The sequence below is a fragment of the Bos indicus genome, chromosome 28 (genome assembly GCF_029378745.1).
Source record: "Bos indicus isolate NIAB-ARS_2022 breed Sahiwal x Tharparkar chromosome 28, NIAB-ARS_B.indTharparkar_mat_pri_1.0, whole genome shotgun sequence".
NCBI lineage: Eukaryota > Metazoa > Chordata > Mammalia > Artiodactyla > Bovidae > Bos > Bos indicus.
In genome coordinates, this window is record NC_091787.1 from 30,706,169 (window position 1) to 30,725,271 (window position 19,103).

The following is a 19,103-nucleotide window of genomic DNA, read 5'->3' on the forward strand; positions in this document are numbered from 1 at the left end:
AAACTAATGGCTTGTAAAAATTCACCTTGAGCCAGCTACTGAAGATATTAAATAAAAGAGGTAGGAGAGGCTACAAGGAAACCCAACCTGCTGTTTGTTTGTTTTATCAGTAATGTAACTCAAAAGTAGCCAAGCCCAGAGCTTTCCCTGTGTTTTGTTTCCCCAAGCTGAGCCGGTGAATGCCAAGATTTAATCTAAAGAGGTTTGTGTTTTAAAAACTAACAACCAAGTAATAAAACACCTATAAAAGGGATTTATAATGGAACGGGTGACAGTTTTGAGGGTAGTATTACAACTCTTCTGCTCCCCCTCTCCCCTCTTCTGTCCTTTCATCCAATTCTGCACCCTTTGTCTTAGTTCTTTTCTCACCTTGCTGCCAAGAAGCATGTAAGTAGGGGCTGCTCACACCCTAGAGAAGCAAACCATCTTAAAAAGTGAAGTGTGTTTTAGCTCTGCAATCGATGACTGCGCTGTGCTGCTGCTTTTGTTTGTTTGAGAGAAGTTGCTCTAACAAAGTACCCACCTAGCTTACACAGTGGTTGCTATGTGAAGTTGAAGATGCTGCTGCTGCAGTGTCACTGCCATGAGGATGCTAGAGTCAACCAGGGCAGGAAGCCTGGGGATTCCTCTCCCTGGTACCATGTGTCACCCTGTCAGGGCCCAAGATCGCCCTGGGGCAGACTTGAGTCAACAGGTGGTTTGCCATCTAGGCCACCATGCCTGAAACTTGGTTCTTTTACAAAGTCATAGTTCTCCTCCCCTCACGAAGCAATGGCGCCTCGGAAGGGAAACTTCGTACTCAAACTCTGTAGGAGCCATTTCTCAAGGCTACTTTTGACTATTTTCTGAAGTCTCCCCTGTCAGCATCCCACCGGTCTCCGGGAAGAACGAGGGAGTCTCTCTTCAGAGTCTGGACGGCGCTGGAGGCATGTGGGCAGCGTCAAAGTGGCCTCGCCTGGGCGGCCAGATGAGCCCCCAGCCTCCCTCTTGTGGGCCTCAGGAACTCGGGGGGCCCAGGGGAAGCCTGGAAAACCGAACTTCGCCATCAGCCTTCCTTCGAGCGCTGGCTAGAAGAGAGGGGGAAGGGCCCCCCCTCCAGCCGTCTCCCCCCGCCCCTAGCCCCTCTGCCACCCGGCTGCATCGCCCAAGAAAGCACTGGGAACGCAGCTCAGAGCTCTCCAGCTCCTCGCAGACCGGGAGAGGGCATCGAGGGGCAGCTTCCCCCTCCAGCGGCGTCTGACATCCCCACTCCCACCCAAGGATGCCGCCGCCGTGCCCTGTCCGCAGTCGCTGAATGTCACTGCTCCCTCTTCCTCCTGATCAGGGTAGACACAGCTCCCGAAGCATCCCCCACCCCAAAACTGCCGCGACCGCCCAGGGTACAAGACCCAGCAGAGGACGAAGTTTGGGGCCCACGGCGGCGGGGCGGGGAGGGGGGGCGCTTTGGCGAGGACCGCACCTCTCAGTCCCAGCCCAGGCGGGCACACTCCCCGCCCCAAACGGCCCAGGCGTCCCCATCCTCCCGCGGACACCGGCATCCCCGCCCTCCCCCGAGGGCGGCAAGCGGAGCCCCCCAGGGCGGAGGCAGGTACCCCCGGGGCGGGGACTGGGGCGGGCGGGGTCCAGGCTGCGCCCCCGGCCGGGCCGGGCGGGCTAGCTGGCGGCGCGGGGGGAGCGGGGCTGGGCGGCGCTGCCTCGGGCTCTGTGCGCTGCAGCCCGGAGCCGAGGAGGAGGAGGAGGCGGAGGAGGAGAAGGAGGCGGCGGCGGTGGGTCCCGGGCGGGGGGAGCGCGGCGCTGCGGACCCGGGCGGCTGGCAAAGGACGAGGCGGAGGCTGAGGAAGACAGCGGGGAGACCCGGGCTGCAGCAACAAAGGGCAGCAAACGATTGGCCGGGCTGCAGGCGAGGTTAGCCCGGGACCGGGGTGGCTGGAGGCAGCGGCGAACGGTGCACGTGCTTGCAGACACGGGCGAGTGTGGAGCCGGGGGGTGCACGCCCGGCGGGTAAGGGCTTGCTCCCCCTCGGCATGGGATGGCGAGGAGGCTGCAGCGACATCATACTGCCTGCACCCGGCCTCGGCTTGCAGGGTAGGGGTGCGTGGGGGGTAAGGATGCAAGCCAGGGGGCGGGCGAGTAGTCGCCCGGGACAGGACGGGAGAAGGTGGAGGAGGGGGCGGGATGGAACGCTCCAGGCGGCGCGCCCGTCCGCGCGCTCCACCGCAGGAGCTGGCGACTGAGAACCTCGAATTTTAACTTCGCGTGCCCGCCCGCGCGCGCCCGCCCGCTCCCACCCCTAAATCCTGCGGCCGCCGCCAGCGATCAGCTCTCACACAAACTTTAGCTGCGGGCTAGGGGGTTCGGGGTTGAGTGGGGGAGGGGAAAGGGAAAAGGCCCTCTGATTGGCGTCGTCTGCAGCCAATAAGGCCAAGTACCTCTCCTGCGAGTAGACCCAATCCCTTTCTAGAGGTAGAGGGGGCGGGTAGATGGAAGTAGAGGTTGCGTGGTGTCTGGCGAGAGAAAAAGGGCTGGACCAATAGGTGCCCAGAAGGGGCGGGCCAGGCGGTCTGTTGATTGGTACTGGCAGTGGGCCCTCCCCCGGGGTGGTACCGGAGGGGGGGCTGATGGGTCGAGGGGTGTGCCTATGCGGAGGCGAGATGACCGGCAGGATCCTGCCCCAATGGGCTGCAGAGTGGTTAGTGTGTGGGTGATGGACAGACTCCTAGGCCAACGGGTGGCCCTAAGTGTCTGCGGTCTAGTCCAATGGAGCAGCACTAGGGCGGGACCGTGGCTCGGGTTTAATGAGACTCCATTGGGCTGTAATCAGTGTCATGTCGGATTCATGTCAACGACAACAACAGGGGGACACAAAATGGCGGCGGCTTAGCTCCTACCCCTGGCGGCGGCGGCAGCGGTGGCGGAGGCAACGGCACCTCCTCCTGGCGGCAGCCGCGGCTTTTTTCTCAGGCAGCGGCAGCGCCCCCGGCAGGCGCTGTGGCGGTGGCGCGCGGCCAGGTCTGTCACCCACCCCGCGCGTTCCCAGGGGGAGGAGACTGGGCGGGAGGGGGGCGGGAGGGGGGAAATAGGGGGCTTGTGACGCCCCTCCCATAGGCCTCTGCGCGAGGGTCACCGCGGGGCCGTTCGGGGTCAGGCTGCCCCTGAGCGTGACGGTAGGGGGCGGGGGAAAGGGGAGGAGGGACAGGCCCCGCCCCTCAGCGGGACCTCCAGGGCAAGGGGCGGGGCTCGAGGGTAGAGGGGCGGAGCGATATCGGGTTGGGGGCGGGGTTCGGGTGGTCGGAAGGCGAGGGCTTGTAGGGGTTTTCTGAGTGGGAGGGACCTACTAGGAACGGTAGGGGGCCAGTGAGTGTCTGGGAAGTGCACTCCCAGGGAGGGGGTGGGTGTGAGGGGAAACGAGGTGTGCAAGCAGGTGCATCAGGGAGGGTGAGGAGAGTGCAGAATTGGGAGATGTGGAAGGAGGACCGAGGGGCAAGTGAAACGGTGCAGAAGGGTGAACTTGTAGATATGGGGGTTGGGGGGAGGCAGAGTAAGAATGGATTTGGGTGTGGTGGATATGGAGTAGTGTTGAGAAAGCGGTGCAGAGTAGATACTGGTTTGGAGGAAGTATTGAGGAAACGGGGGTTAGGTACATTTACTATGGGGGGAAGGAGGTATCTGGGTGAATCGGCATGAATAGAAAGGTTTGCTAGCTTTGGGGTATAGAAGCTTGGAAAAAACATGGAGGGGTGGGAAACGGATATTCTTTAGAGAGTCTCCGGAAGACAGAAGAGCAAACTTAAATTCCAAGGGAGCCTACTTAGAATTTAGATATATTCTAAATTATTAGATATATTTTGCCCCGAGGTGACCCTTGCCCAAAATATATCTAACAGAAAGTCTCTTAGGAGTCAGGGGGTTCAGGAGGTGGGAAAAGGTGACAGGTGTGAAGAAAGGTAGGTGGGACTGGGCGAATGTGATTTGGATTGAGTCGGGAAGGCATATGGGCAGAGATGTTAGTGTGGGAGACAGGGTTGTTAGAGGCTTCCCAGGTGGCTCAGTGGTAAAGAATTCACCTGTCAGTGCAGGAGGGTGGGGGACAGGTTTAATCCCTGGGTCTGAAAGATCCCTTGGAGTAGGAAATGGCATCCCACTCCAGTATTCTTGCCTGGAAGGGAAATTCCATGGACAGAGGAGTTGGTGGCCTACAACCCATGGGTACGCAACTTGGCACACACTTTGGATTTCTTGGGTGTAACTTGAGCTGGAGTCAGCAAAGGGGGAACTGGGTGTCTGTCTCAGAAAGAGGCTCCTTGTGTTTGCATATTTTTGAATTTTTAAGTACTTTGGTCTGAGTGCAGGGAGTGGTAGGAGACAAAGGGCAAAGGCAGAGGAGGGGCTAGGTGACAAATGTGCAAAATAGGAAAAGAGAACCAGTGAACCAAGATTTGGGTGGAGGTACCTGGAAATTCAAAGTGAAGAAGAGCATATGAACACTCCTCCATATATGGACAGGAGGTGGGAGTAGCTAATGGGAATAACTTACACCAAGATAGTGTTCTAGTTCTGTGGTACTCCAAAAAAGGTGTGTGTGTGTGGTATGACTGTGAGTAAAGTACATTGATTTTCTCGGATAATCTTGAAGTGAAACACTCCATTCTTTTTTATTCATAAATTCTTCACACATTTATCAAAATGAATTTGGGCAGGATTTTTTTTTTTCCCCAGAAGGAAAGGATAATGCATTTTTCAATAAAGGATAAGATTCTTACCTGAGAACTTGAACTTAGGGTCAAAGATTGAGATGGTGAAGTGATAGTTAAAAAGAGAAGATAAAGACAGAGGGAGGGTTTAACATTAAAGGAGGAACTTAGGAGAATGACTGGCTGGTGGTGATGACAGGGTCAGTTGAAATTTTGCCTACCAGTCAAGCCCAGGCCTCTTGAGTAGAGTGAATGTTACATCATAGCTGTTACACCAAATGTTTCTCTCTCTCACTGCTTGTGCACATAAGGTGGGAACTGTCAGATATAAGGCATCAGGGGAGGGAAAGTTAAAATAAGGTGAATATTGGAAGGTAGTTTAGGAAGTTGGATAAATAATGTACTTCAGAAACTTTCATGGACTGTTGAATACCAGTCAGAAGAAGGCTTAGCCAACTGGTACAGTTTTTAAATGCCAGGGTTCCTAACGAGTGACTTTTCATCTCTTAGTTCTCTACACAGTAGTTTCAGTGTTCTTGTATACAGATCCCTGTATTTGTATCAAGTGAGAGAAAAGGAATTGTTTTATGGAAGCAGGTATGTGTGAGCTACAGTGATCAGTCTTCGCCTATAAAATAGTGAATGACTAGTGAACGGGAGAAGTGTGAGCAACGGAGATTTCTTCTTGGTAGTGCTTTAATTTGCTTTTCCAGAACGCCGTTAAGCAGCTTTTCATGGGACTCCCGTAATCTTCCACGATTTTTCTATCATTGGTTCCACTCTTTTTTTTGAAAGGCTGTAATATGTCCAAGTGGCCATTTTAAAAATAATTTTATTTCTTTATTTTTATTTTTGGCTGCTCGTGGGTTTTCTGTAGTTTGTGGTTAATGGTGGCTTTTGTACGTGGGCTTCTCACTACAGTTACTTTTCTTGTTGCAGAGCACAGACTGCAGGCTGCAGGGGCTCAGCAGTTGTGGTTCCCGGGCTCTAGAGCACAGGCTGCATGGTTGCCGCGTGTGAGTGTAGTTGCTGTCTGGCATGTGGGGTCTGCCAGGACCAGGGATCGAACCTGTGTTTCCTGCATTGGCAGGCAGACTCTCTACCACGGCCAGGAGCCACCGGGGAAGCCTCATCAGTTCCACTCTTGCTGGATATTTGAGTTGTTTCTGGTGTGGGGAAGTTGTGAACTAATGTTCCCTGCCAGCGTTCCCATGCTCATCACCTGGTATGAGTGTGCACAGTCTCCGACTGAGGTGTGCATCTGCGAATAAACTGCTTCATAGGCAGCGTGAATGTTAATGCTGCTTATTCCTATTGTCCTGGTGTTAGTTGTATAATGCTCAGTCGTGTCCTACTCTGCGACCCCAGGCTCCTCTGTCTAAGAATACTGGAGTGGGTTGCCATTTCCTCCTCCTGGAATTAGTATAACACCTTTAATTCTCAGAAGTCTCTGAATTTGGATGATGATCTGTATGTTTGCCCTAGTCATGGGGTATACTTGTCTGCAACTTTACTAGGTACCAGTTTGACTATTTTCCAGAGTTGTACCGGGTTATACTTCCTCCAGTATATCTGTGTATCTGTATGTATATCTGAGCTCCCTGGCTTCTTACTCTTCACCAACTTGACTTACTCCTGTTAGTTTTTCAGCTCAGCCAATCTGGTACACTTTGCCTCTCCCTTATTAGTAAGGAGGTTGAACAGCTTTTCATTTATTTATTGGCTACTTGGATTTCCTCATTTGTAAAGTTCCTGTTCAAGTCTGTCCCTGCACCCCTTCCCCCTTTTGTAAATTGGTCCTTGTGTCTTTTTATAGCTATGTAGTAGTTCTTGCTCTAAATATGAAACTCTGTCCTTTGTGTGTGTTGCAAATGCCTTCCTTCATTCTCTGGCTTGCCTTTTCACTCTTTGTGGTGTCTTTTAATGAACAGAACTTCTTAATTTTAATGGAGTCAAATTTAATGGTATTTTCTTTATGGTTAGTGCTTTTTGTGTCTTGTTTTAAGACTTTTCCTGCCCTCAGGTTAAGTAGATATTCTCCTATCAATTTTATCTTCTAAATCTTTACTGACCTTAAAAGATGTATGATCATGAGGAAAATACACGTTTCTTGACCCCGTCCTCACCATTTCAAATCTCTTTTTGCTCTTCTTCACTTTTTTCTATTCTCTGTCTTGAATTTTTCTTGGCTGTAACTATAACTAAGGCAGGTGCTGACTTTCCCTATCGCATAGGAGAAAATGGTCATATAGACAGAAGTTCAGCTAGATGAGATTTTACAGGTCTCTAGCTGACTGCATTGCCCTTTTTCCTTTTATGAGCTAGTATTTTATTGTGTTCCTGCTATGTGTCCTCCGCCTCGGTTCTTTCATATTTGTTATCTCAGTTATTCCTCTTTACAGGTCTACAAAACTACATTTTTCTCATTTTTACAGGTGAGAAAACTGAGACTTAGATTGACTCAGTAACGTGCCCTATATCCCACAGCTTAGGTAGCTGACAAAGTGGGGACTTGATTCCTGAACTCTCTAGATCCATCCCATCATAGCACATTGCCTTGTTGAATAAGATTTCATGAGCCTGTTTGACAGTATCCAAAACCGATGATAATAACTTTCTTTTTTTCCAATATAACATGTTTTATTTTAAGCACATATAGAGATAATTATTGTGAAACTGGACAAAACTATCAACCTCTCTGTGTGTTAAAGTAAGTTAAGTTAGTGAGTGGACCTTTAGAGGTCCTTGGATGAGCAGTAGAGATTCTGGAAGCCCTTGAAATTGTATGCAAATGTCTGTATGTACTTGTATTCCTATTTAAAAATAGATCTGTAATTTTCTTGAGATTCTCAGAGAGCAGCTTTAATTTGTTTTAAGGAACTGTGTGATAAAGTTAATGCAGAATTCTGAAATGATGTGTATTTTCAAAATAATCTTTTAAATTTAAGATGTCAGATTTTTTTCCCAAATACATTGTTTTTTGCCTTTGTCATTAAAACCCAACTAAAGCTAACTTGAGGTTAGAATTGAATAGGAATTTTTAAATGTCAGGAAAAAAAGTCACTCTAAATTCAGTTGATTATTTCTTAAGTGAAAGTGCTTGGTTATGATATCATTATTACTTACTAATCAGTGTACCCTGGCTCCAAAGGCCTGATGACTTCGAATGACTTTTCATCTTGTCTCTAAAATCCTGTTTTAGAGACGGGGATCAAATTTCCTGTGAGGTTCCTGACAGTGTAATTAAAGTTTAGAGACTGAAACTATTGAGCACTTAAATTTAGGGATGACTATGCAAACAGAATTCATAGGCTTCACCAGGAGATTTGGGACGAGTCTCTACTAATTTATGATGATGATGTTGAAACTAATCTTTGCTAGGGATTATGGAAGACATAATAGTTTATTGATGGTTCAGTTATTGTTTGTTGAAGCAGATTTACACAATTATAGTTTAATGACATAACAAGGATACTGTCAACTAGGAGAGCATGACATGAAAAATTAAACTTCCAATTAATATAATATGTATTAGTTGAAATTATAATTTTCATGGTGATTTAGCCTCTTAGAAATCCTTGGAAAACATTATTAGCTTTTGAATTGAAAACTCTATGCTAATGAGTAGTGAGAAAGGACTTAGTATTATTCTAAAAAGATGGGAATTAAATATTCAATTCAACTAACATTTATGGAATGCCTACTCTGGGCTTGCTGCTGAGTTAAGCTCATAAATATAAGTTGAACAAGATTGATATTTGGGGAGATGACATACTGATTACTTTTGTTTGTTCCTTCAGTCATCCTTCCCTTCAAAGTACACTGGATGAATACCATAGCCAGAATTATTCACACGTTCAGCACATTTGTGTGTGGGGGGGTGTGTGTGTGTGCGTGCACACACGCGCTTGCATTCCACTCTACCTTGTGTTGCTACTCCTGTTCTGGCTTTCTGTTACTTCATCTGTCGTGTTCGCATGCCTCAGCCTGGTTTTCGTCACGTCCAACTTTATTTCTTCCTCCTAGTCAAAACGTCCCTTCTCCAGTCATGCACATGGACTCAGTGTCCCTCTATTCTGACAGCTCGTTCTTGTTCTCTGCCTTCTCCCAGATTTCCCTTCATTCATTCACTGGTGCATCCATTTCACAAATAGGCATTGAACCCCTCTTACGTTCAAGTTGTGGTCCTTGGAAATCTTGGGGCATGCCACGATGAATCAAACATGAGTCCTGTTCTTCAGAATTTTGCAGTCTAGTAGGGGAGATGAGGTAAGCAAAATACGGATTAGAAATATCAAGTGATAAGAAAGCTAAAAGTTTCCTGTTAGACAAAGTGATGTAGGGCTTCTGAGGAGGTATCTGTGGAGAGAACAGGCAGTTCATCTAAGTTCTGCCTTTCAGGGTCCAGTTTAAGTCCCATCCATCCAAGGGATGTTCTCCCGTCCATACTACTGAGGAATAGTCACTAGTCACGGTTGTTTTCAGACTTTGTTCCTTCTGTATTTAGAGGAGCCCTTTCTTTGAAGTGAATATTATAGAGAAGACCATTAAATATAGAATAGTTAAGGCAGAGATGCTTTGTTTGGTGCAGGGATTATGGTGGCCCTAGTGTGTAACCCACAAGGGCATCTGCAGGTGGTTCTGAAAGCCCAGGCACTTTCTCACAAGAGCGCCAAGGAGCCTAGTTTGAAAGCCAATGGAGAGACAGGAAAGCGTTTAGCATCTGAATTAAAATCTTTCATGACTTACTGGTCTGAGGTCTTGACAGTCAGGAATCTGTTTTTCTTGTGCAAAATGTGGGCAACAATGCTACCTTACAGGGTGGTTTTGAGGTTTACTTGATAATTATGTAATCTATGGCTTGCCCCGGTGGCTCAGCGGTAAAGAATCCACCTGTGGTGCATGAGCTGCAGGAGATAGGGGTTCAACCCCTGGGTTGGGAAGATCCTTTGGAGGAGGGCATGGCAACCCACTCCAGTATTCTTGCCTGGAGAATCCCCATGGGCAGAGGAGCCTGGCAGACTATAGTCCATGGGGTCTCAAAGAGTCGACACGACTGAAGCGACCTGACATACGTATGCACGTGATAATCTATGTAAAGAGCCTGGCTCACAGTAGGTGTCAGACAGTGGTTGCTATTATTATAGTTTATTGCTCTATTTCTTAAAAAAAAAAAAAAAATTGGTGAAATTCATATAACATAAAAGCATTTTAAAGTGAACAAGTCAGTGACATTTAGTATAGTCACAGTGTTATGTGACCATGACCTCTATGCAGTTTTCAAAACATTGTCATCACTCCAAAATAAAGTCTCTTACCCCTTAAGCCTGGAGAAGGCAATGGCAGCCCACTCCAGTACTCTTGCCTGCAAAGTCCCATGGACAGAGGAGCCTGGTAGTCTACAGTCCATGGGGTCGCAAAGAGTTGGACACGACTGAGCAACTTTACTTTACTTAGCCCTTATGCCAGGCTTCCCTGGTGGCTCAGATGGTAAAGAATTTGCCTACAGTGTGGGAGACCCGGGTTTGACACCTGGTTGGGAAGATCCCCTGGAGAAGGAGTAGCTACCCAATTCAGTATTCTTGCCTGGAGAATTCCATGGACAGAGGAGCCTGGCAGGCTACAGCCTATGGGGGTCGTAAAGAATCTGACACAACTGAGTGACTTTCACTACTTTTCACTTTTACCCATTAATTAGTTTCTCCTCACCATCTCCCCCATCCCTGCCCAGGTCCCACCAATCTATGTTCTGTTTCTAGCTTTATCTATTCTAGGAGTTTCTTATTAATGGGGTTAAATGATATGTAACCTTTTGTGTCTGGCTTCTTTTCACAACATATTTTTGAGGTTTGTCTATGTTGTAGCATGTATCACTACTTCATCACTTTTTCTTTTTTTAAAGGTTTGTTTAATTTTATTTTTGGTTCTGCTACTTTTCTTCGTTGTTTCACACAGGCTTTCTCTAGTTGCAGTGAGTCGGGGCTCCTCTTGGTTGCAGTGCTCAGGCTTCTCATTGCCATGGCTTCTCTTGTTGCAGAGCAGGGGCTCAAGGTCTGAGGGCTTCAGTAGTTGTGGCTCAGGGGCTCTCCAGTGTAGGTTCAGTAGTTATGGTACCTGGGCCTAGTTGCCCCTCAGCCTGTGGGATCATCCCAGACCAGGGATCGAACCTATGTCCCCTGCATTGGAAGGCAGACTGTCAACCACTGGATCACCAGGGAAGCCCCCACTGCATCATTTCTTATTATGATTGCATACTATTCTAGTGTATGGATATACCATATTTTTTCACCCATTTATCTGTTGATGGACATTGACCTGTTTCCACTTTTTTTGGCTGTCGGGAATAGTGCTGTCGTGAACATGAGTGTACTTGTGCTTATCTAAGTCCCTGTTTTCAGTTCCTTGGGGTGTGTATCTGGAAGTGAAATTGTGACCTCATACAGTAATTTTATGTTTAATTTTTTTGAAGAACTACCAAGTTGTGCTGAATTGCTTCTTATCCCCACAGCATCTACCATAGGGCTGCACATGCAGAACAGTATCTCACTAAATTTGCTGGTTGTTCTTTGGTAGTGTTTATAACCTCACCTCCCAGTTCACATGTTTTGGGTCTTGAGCATTAATTTTGAGAAGTAATTGCACGCAGGATTTGAACGTTAAACCAGTATTACTGTATGGATGAGGTCTGATGTCCCAGAAGTGTGTTCACTGAGTGCTCTTTGGAGCAACTGTGCTAGTAGTCTGTGCTGGGTGGTTATAGAAGAAAAGAAGTTAAGTTCCCTTCCCTTAAACAGTCTATATTCTTTTTCAGATGATATTGTTACGATTTGTGGATCCTTACTCAGTTACATAATAGGCTATGAAAAAATCCAGGAGCCTATAAAAGTGGGAGAGCTAAAAATAACTTTTGTCAGTATGACAGAAGAGTAAACTCTACTATTAATCTTTATTTTTTTCTACCACTGCTTTTGGCTCATCCGCAATCTCATGACTCGAGTGTTATGACATTGATTTTGAAACAACACACAGCCTTAGTAAAAGCTTAGAGGAGGCTTCACATAGACTTTATGATGCAGGGTATTTTGACTCTTCTTATGCTGACATGAGTATTTCTGAATAGTGTTGATATTTTTATAATACTAATGAAGCCAAAAGCTCAGTGTTGGACGAAGCATTTCTCTAGATTTGTTTAGAATAGTTTGTAATGAATGATGTAAATAGTGTTTTATTAAAAACTGTATGATACAACCATATAATTTACTCATGTTACTTTGTAGTTAAAAATAGTGATTCAAAACCTTAGAAAATAGAGTAATTTAATTTTGATGTAGCATGAGTCCCCAGAATTAATTTGGAATGACTCATTCTTGGTTTTGATAGCCTTTTAGTCCAACTTTCAAGCTTTTATAGAAAAAAATGAAAACAGCATAACAGTTTTTAGGGTTATACTTGTGATAGCATGAGCTGTCTACCTATGGGACCAATCCTAGGGCTTTGGAAGAAATGGTGTGGCTTTGGAAGAAATGGTGTGGATAATTCTGAATCAGGGGAGGCAGGGGGTGGAAAGCATTTCTAACTGGCTTTTTAATGAATTATGCATTTTTTTTGGCCTTGGATTTGTCTTTCTAGTTAAATATTGTTTAGACTAAAATTAAATTGGTTTTCAATCTATTCTCTTAACATATACCAATTTACAGTGGGGCCATTGGGATGTCAGAAACAAACCAGCCTAAGATTAAAAAATTTGCAGTGGATAATATACAAAGTGGATAATATACATGTGTTTAGTTGAGAATTGGCTACAGATAAGAGACTTATGATTTTGTTCCTTTCTTAGCTGTGTGTGTATGTTTTTAACACTGATTCAGCTTGTAGCAAAGAGCTGTGGGGTTACATCTGCTTCTGCCTAATTAACTCTGTTGGTTGGTGTCAGAGGAGAGCTAATTTTGAGATTAAATTGAGGAGTAAGGTGTGTGTCTGTGGCTAGGGGAGGGGAGAAGGAGGCTCTAAGGTTGCTTGGTTGGTCTGCACGGTATCCAAGTACAGCCTGTCATAGGTTGTTTCACATTTATTTTTTGCCTCCCTCGTGGCGATGAAAGAGACCACCTGTGGCGCAGGAGACTCGGTTTTGATCCCTGGGTTGGGAAGATCCCCTGGAGAAGGAAGTGGCAATCCACTCCAGTATTCTTGCCTAGAGAATTCCATGGACGGAGGAGCCTGGCGGTCTGTGGTCCCTGGGTTTGCAAGATTCAGACACAACTTAGCGACTAACCACCACCACCTGAAATGTGTCCTGTGCTGACATACTGTGGAAACTGGTGTACCTTTCTCTTAGTTGCAGCTGTTGGCCGTATCGTGATAGCTCCCAGTACTTAGATACCAGATGACCCTTGGGGTAAATAGCGAATGTTGCCTGGAAAGTTAATATTGACCTTTAAACAATGTTTGACTATTTTTTTTTCCCATCCAGACAAAATGTTATACCTGCCTGACTACTTGAGTAATAGCAAGTTGTTTGTTTTTTTTTTTTTAAATGATGAAATACTTTCTTAGTCTCTATCGCAAACCTGATTTTTTTTTTAATTTTTAAAAAATCCAAATTTTTTAAAATTTGGAGGTCAGGTCTAGCTTTGAAGAAGCCTGAAAGTTTACTTCCTGAGGTACTTGTCGTGGGGCTTCTTGTCAAAGAGAGCTAACTTATCACCAAATAGGGTGTATCAGTAAACTCACTGTGTCTGTCTGGATTGAGTAGCCTGGAGATCCAGAGATGGTTGCTGAATTTAAGGGGTGTCCTAATGCCCGAATTAACATTTACATTTTTTTCTTTTGGCAGATTTGCCTGACGATCTGGACAATCTTCTTTTTTGTCATGGACTGTTAAAACACTTGGAGTTCCAATTCTGGTATTTTGCCTTTTTTTTCATTGTATTTTTCAAATGTAAAAGTGTCAGTCTGGTTGAAATGTGTTGGTCATGGAGATGAACAGTTCTTTTGATTGTGGGTTAGGATTGTGGTAATAGCTTGTCATGAAGGTGTATTTTGAGTATTAGTTATGAAATGTATTTTGTTTTAATGTATGTTCATTGGCCTGTGTAACCAAAATGCCTGAAAGCAACTTTGCAATATTAGATACTTTTCTGTGACCTCTTTTCCTGCTTCCTGCAGTTGTATTTTGTGCAATCAAATTAAATTAGTTGATTCATCCTGAATAAATGATGAAAGATGAAATAATTACTTGGACACGGTGAAATGTCTTCTAATGAAATTTTGCCCTGAACCATTTTACTTTGGAAAGATCAGCTTCCTGTTCTAAACTTGCTAAAGCAGAATGATTCCTGTGTTCTGTCCTGAAAGTGGTTGCAGGATGAAAGCCAGTGATTTCATTCTTAAACACACTGTGTTCCAAGTCTAACATTTTTGTCAATGATTTATGTAATGACACAAAGGGGAGTGCTTATTAGATTTGCAGATGACATAGATGACAGAATCAGGATTCAAAACAGTTTTTAACAAGTTGGAAGATAGACTCAAACCAATAAGATGAACTGTGATAAGTGTAAAAATCTGAGCATGTATTAAATTTGTATGGGGTAGAGAATGAAAATCCTCAGCTTAACAGTTTTTTTAAAAGAATATCTGAGATTTTTAGTTGGACTGCATGCTTGGCATGAACCAGTTGTGTGGCAGTGCTGGTAAGAAAGTTTATGTAACCCTGGTATAATTGGATAATGCCTGGACTGCCAGATTTTAAGATGAGCATTAGCCTAAGTAATGAGTGAGCATGAGAAGGAGGTGCTTGGAAACCTGTAATGTGTGGGCATGTTAAGGAATCGGGATATGAGTGGTCCAAGGTGGGAGTGGAAGTATAATGGGGTTTGATTGTAGTGGTTTTCAAAAGATACTTGTTTTCAAATATATGAAGGCTCATTGTGTTTTCAAATATATGAAGGAGTGTAGTATTAAAGAATTCCTTGAGTTTGTTCCAGGGGAACTAGAACTAGTGGGTGGAAGTTATGGGAAGAAAGATTTTGGCTTCTGTGAGCAAGAGATATATTACAGTTAGAGCTGCCCAACAGTGGCATGAGCTGTCTTAAGAAGTGACAAATCCTCAGTCACTGAAAGTATTTTGAGACTTTATGGCCCGTCTGTTGGGGAATTGAACAAGGGATCTTTTACTGTTTAACTAGAAGTTGGATTGGATGACCTATAAGATCTCTTTAGTCTGAAGTTGCTAAATCTGAATGGAGAAGAACAGAGTGAAACTATAATATACTAATTGCAAAAAGGACAAATCCTTTTTGAAACTGCCACTTTCAAGCTAGTATAGTTCAGTGGTCCAGTTTTTTAGCAACAGAATCTTTGAAAGCAAATGTTAAATTCTTCAGTGTATCTGCTTAAATTTTTTGGAAAAACATTATTTTACCCTTTTTAAAATGTTTATTTTATTTCATTTTTATTTTGTTTTTATTGTTTTACCAACTCTTTGCACCCCCATGGACTATACAGTCCATGGAATTCTCCAGGCCAGAATACTGGAGTGGGTAGCCTTTCCCTTCTCCAGGGGATCTTCCTAACGCAGGGATTGAACCCAGGTCTCCTGCATTGCAGGCAGATTCTTTACCAGCTGAGCCACAAGGGAAGCTCATTGTACTCTTTGAGGTACATTAAATATAAATAAACAATCAGAGATAACTTTATAATTTTATGAGTCGTTTTTCAGAGTGTGTAGGCATTGTATTAAGTGGAAATGATGATAGCGGTTCTGTGCTGTGTATTAGATAATGTGTTCACTTAATTCTCTCAACAGTCCTGGAGGGATATACTATTATTGCTCTACAGGTAAAGTGACAGAAACTTAAGTCGTTTACCCAGGGTTTTTCTGCTTGACATGGGTAGGGCCAGCATGTGAACTACTAGTCTTAGTTGCAGAGGAAGAATAGCTGGAACAAGCAGTTGAGGCTCAGGTGAAGGCGGAACGGACTTCAGTATAGAATAAGGGCCTGTGAGCCTGGAGTCTACCACTGACTATTATCCTGTGTTCCACCTTTCCCCCAGCATCAGGTTATCCATACAGTCATCCTGCAGATTACAAGTTATATGTGAGCACACTCTGAAAACTTCAAGCTGTTTGAAAGAGTTTTAAGATGTGGATTTTATCTGTGAAGAGCAAGATTAGAGCCCAGTTCTGACTCAACTCTCAGACCAGGGTGCTTTGGCTGGTGCTCTTGGCAGGTGTTCTCAATCCCAGATTGGAGATCTAGGGGATTTTTGTGTATATCAGGAGGGTCTCAGAAAGCAGTGTCAGTGTCTACCTGGAATAGGATGTGTACAAATCTTGCTTGAATTGAGCAGTTTAATGAGCTAAGCGGGTAGAGACACCTAGAGGGCTCCATTATTCAAAAGGTGACGGGTTATGTTACCACATTAATTTCAGTTTTCTTGCAACCTGTGGATGAGAGAGTGTTACAGAACCTCTTCAAAGGGCTGGGGGAACATGGTTCTGTAGCAGAGGCTTAGTGGGAAATTTTCTTATGTGTGAGACTTGAGAAATATGTAGAATGTTTAGCTGAAATAGAAGAGTCAGGACTATTGCTTCTTTTTTTTAAGTTTAAGATTCTTTTTACGTTTAATGTACTCCCATCAGAGTTTTTTCCTTTTTTAGAAAAAAATATTTAGTTTTTTGGCTGTGATGGGTCTTAGCTGTGGCATTTGGGATCTTGAGTTGCAGCGTGTGGTATCTAGTTCGCTGACCCGGCATCAAACCCCGGCCACCTGCATTGGGAGCACAGAGTCTTAGCCACTGAACCACCAGGAAGATCCCCACCATCAGATTTTTTGCACCATAGATTTATTTTGGTGTTGATTTTATGTTTATGGTAGATACATATCTTGAACCACTAACATGTAATTTTATTAGTTTCAGTGAAGGTTATCCATTAAATATATATTGATAACTTAGATATGATCTCTTAAATGCCCCATAAACTACTCATATAAATAACAAATGAAAAATCCTAAAAGAAATTCCTTTTCAGACTGTGACCCAATTTCTGGTTGGAAAATATAATCATTGTGGCTTTGTTACATAATACCTGCTTGTCATTATTTCTGTGGACATTTTGCATCTGAAAAAGTCTTTTACTTTATTTTTAGAAGTTTCATTATTAAGAGTTTTTCCTTCTTTTTTATCTTTTAAGGTTTTGATTTCCTGGTTAAAGATGTTCTTCACCTGAATGCAGTTTTTCCTATTGGTCGAATAAGACAACTATCAACTTTGCCTGTTCATCCTCTTTTAAATCTCTAAAGGATGGATATTTGTGAGATGTTGCTTAATATGGTCTGGAATAGTCTGCCCATTTGTTGAATTGTAAGTGACTTTTAAATGTGCAAGTTCTGTTAAATACAAGGAGAACCTCTATGGGTAACTTTTGTACTGAAGTCATTTGTCAACCATGGTAAAACTTGCAAACCCACTTTATACAGAGTGGATTCTTGAAGCTATACAGAAAATAAAAAAGCAAAAGCAAAGGCCCTCTGAAGAGAGAATCTGCCATGCCGTCAGCACTTCCCATGGGTTGGATAAGAAGACAGTCTCTGAACAGCTGGAACTCAGCGTTCAGGATGGCTCAGTTCTCAAAGTCACCAACAAAGGCCTTGCCTCCTACAAGGACCCAGACAACCCTGGGCGCTTTTCATCAGTTAAACCAGGCACTTTTCCTAAGTCAACCAAGGGGTCTAGAGGATCATGCAATGATCTGCGCAACGTGGATTGGAATAAACTTCTAAGGAGAGCAATTGAAGGACTGGAGGAGCCAAATGGCTCCTCCCTGAAGAACATTGAGAAGTATCTCAGAAGTCAAAGTGATCTCACAAGCACCACCACCAACCCAGCCTTTCAGCAGCGGCTGCGACTGGGGGCCAAACGCGCAGTGAACAATGGGAGGTTACTGAAAGACGGACCGCAGTACAGGGTCAATTACGGAGGCTTAGATGGCAAAGGGGCTCCCAAGTACCCCAGTGCTTTCCCATCTTCGCTCCCACCTGTCAGCCTTCTACCCCACGAGAAAGATCAGGTAAGTGCAGACGAAATGTCAGTACTTTCTAAGTATTGCCCATTTGACTTGTACGGTTTCAGTTAAGTTTTACACAGACGCAAGTTCTGAGTTAAGTGTGATAAAATCAAATGTTTTGCCTCTGCGCAGTCTTTTATATTTTAAGAGATATACTTATTTTACAATAGAAATCGCTCTCTATTGTTCTACAAGGTGTTGAGGGCTTCCTCATTGGTTGACTAAGAATTTAATATGATGATTATGTGATTTGTTTTTTAAACTCTTAATTGCTAATCCGTGGGGGCTTAAAGGGCCCAGGATAGATAACTTCGCTCTTTACTCAAGGCAGGATCGTATATTTATTTCAAAAATCCAAGAAAGGCCATTGCATGGTTTTCTCTCTTTAAATTATTACTTATTTTTTTTTTAGCTTTATGAGGTATAATTGATTTATCTTCCTCTTTATTGTTGTTTCCGAGAAGAAGAATCTTTAAGATTAATTATTTTAATACAGATAGCTTGTGCATTACTGGAACTGTTACAATATGTGACCTAAATCCTGCCTGTTTCAATTTAAAGTCATTTATTACTTGTTCACTTTTCTCATCTGGTGAAAGTGAATGTTTATTTTGTCTCATCTGTATCTTTCTTATAATCTTTGGTTTCTCTGGGCTTTCTGTTATTTCTAGGATAGTTATACATTTATGGCAGATTTCTCCTAAAATTACTGCTGCAATTTAAAGTCTGGTTATGTAGGGTTATCCTTTATTTTATTTCAAAGCTATTGAAGTTACCACCCAAAGTAAACCCAAAATAGAGCAGCAACAAATTGTTTATAATGGTTTCAGCCCTCCAGTTTATCTGTCTATCCCTTGAGGGAGTGGATGTATTGATGCCAGTTATTAATAACTTTATGTCTTGTAAACTGTTAGCCATTGTTGATAGACAGGGTGGTGGTTGTATGAGCAAACTGCATTTTCAAAAGTGATAGAAGCAGTGTCAGGAAAAGCTGTTCTCCTGAGGACTTGTTTTTCCTCTTTGGATACTGTTGCCCTTGAGATAGCCCCTGCTTCCCTCATTGCGTTAAGCTGATAGAGGCTCAGCTCTTGCAAACTAAGTGGGACCAGGTGATTTGCTTTTCCATGGACTAATCTAAACCCTAGCATTTATTTTTTAACTGTATTTTTATTTTATTAATTTTCCTCAACATTTATTTTATCCTTGGGTGGTATTTGTGTTTGTGTAACCAACCCCCAGTTCTTTGTGAGAGAATGTGGGCATAAAGAAAGAAATAAGTAAACCTATGAAATTTTCTTTTTAATAACAATTGTTTTAAGAAAATACAGCAAGTGACTTAAAT

General features: G+C 44.0%; 1 protein-coding gene across 6 annotated transcripts in view; it reads left to right on the forward strand.

Annotated features, from left to right (window-relative positions):
• The first annotated feature begins 1,494 nt into the window (after window positions 1-1,494).
• KAT6B (lysine acetyltransferase 6B) overlaps window positions 1,495-19,103 on the forward strand; it is a 182,215-nt gene continuing 164,606 nt past the window's right edge. The window contains exons 1-3 of one of the 6 annotated variants that reach the window (XM_070781996.1): window positions 1,495-1,588; window positions 13,525-13,594; window positions 16,889-17,764. In XM_070781996.1, the coding sequence (XP_070638097.1) occupies window positions 17,144-17,764 (621 nt within the window). In that variant the 5' untranslated portion in view covers window positions 1,495-1,588; window positions 13,525-13,594; window positions 16,889-17,143. Of the gene's footprint in view, window positions 1,589-1,781; window positions 1,906-2,513; window positions 3,010-13,524; window positions 13,595-16,888; window positions 17,765-19,103 lie in introns of those variants that run through there. The other 5 variants (XM_019953804.2, XM_070781995.1, XM_070781998.1 and 2 more) reach the window with 5 other exon arrangements.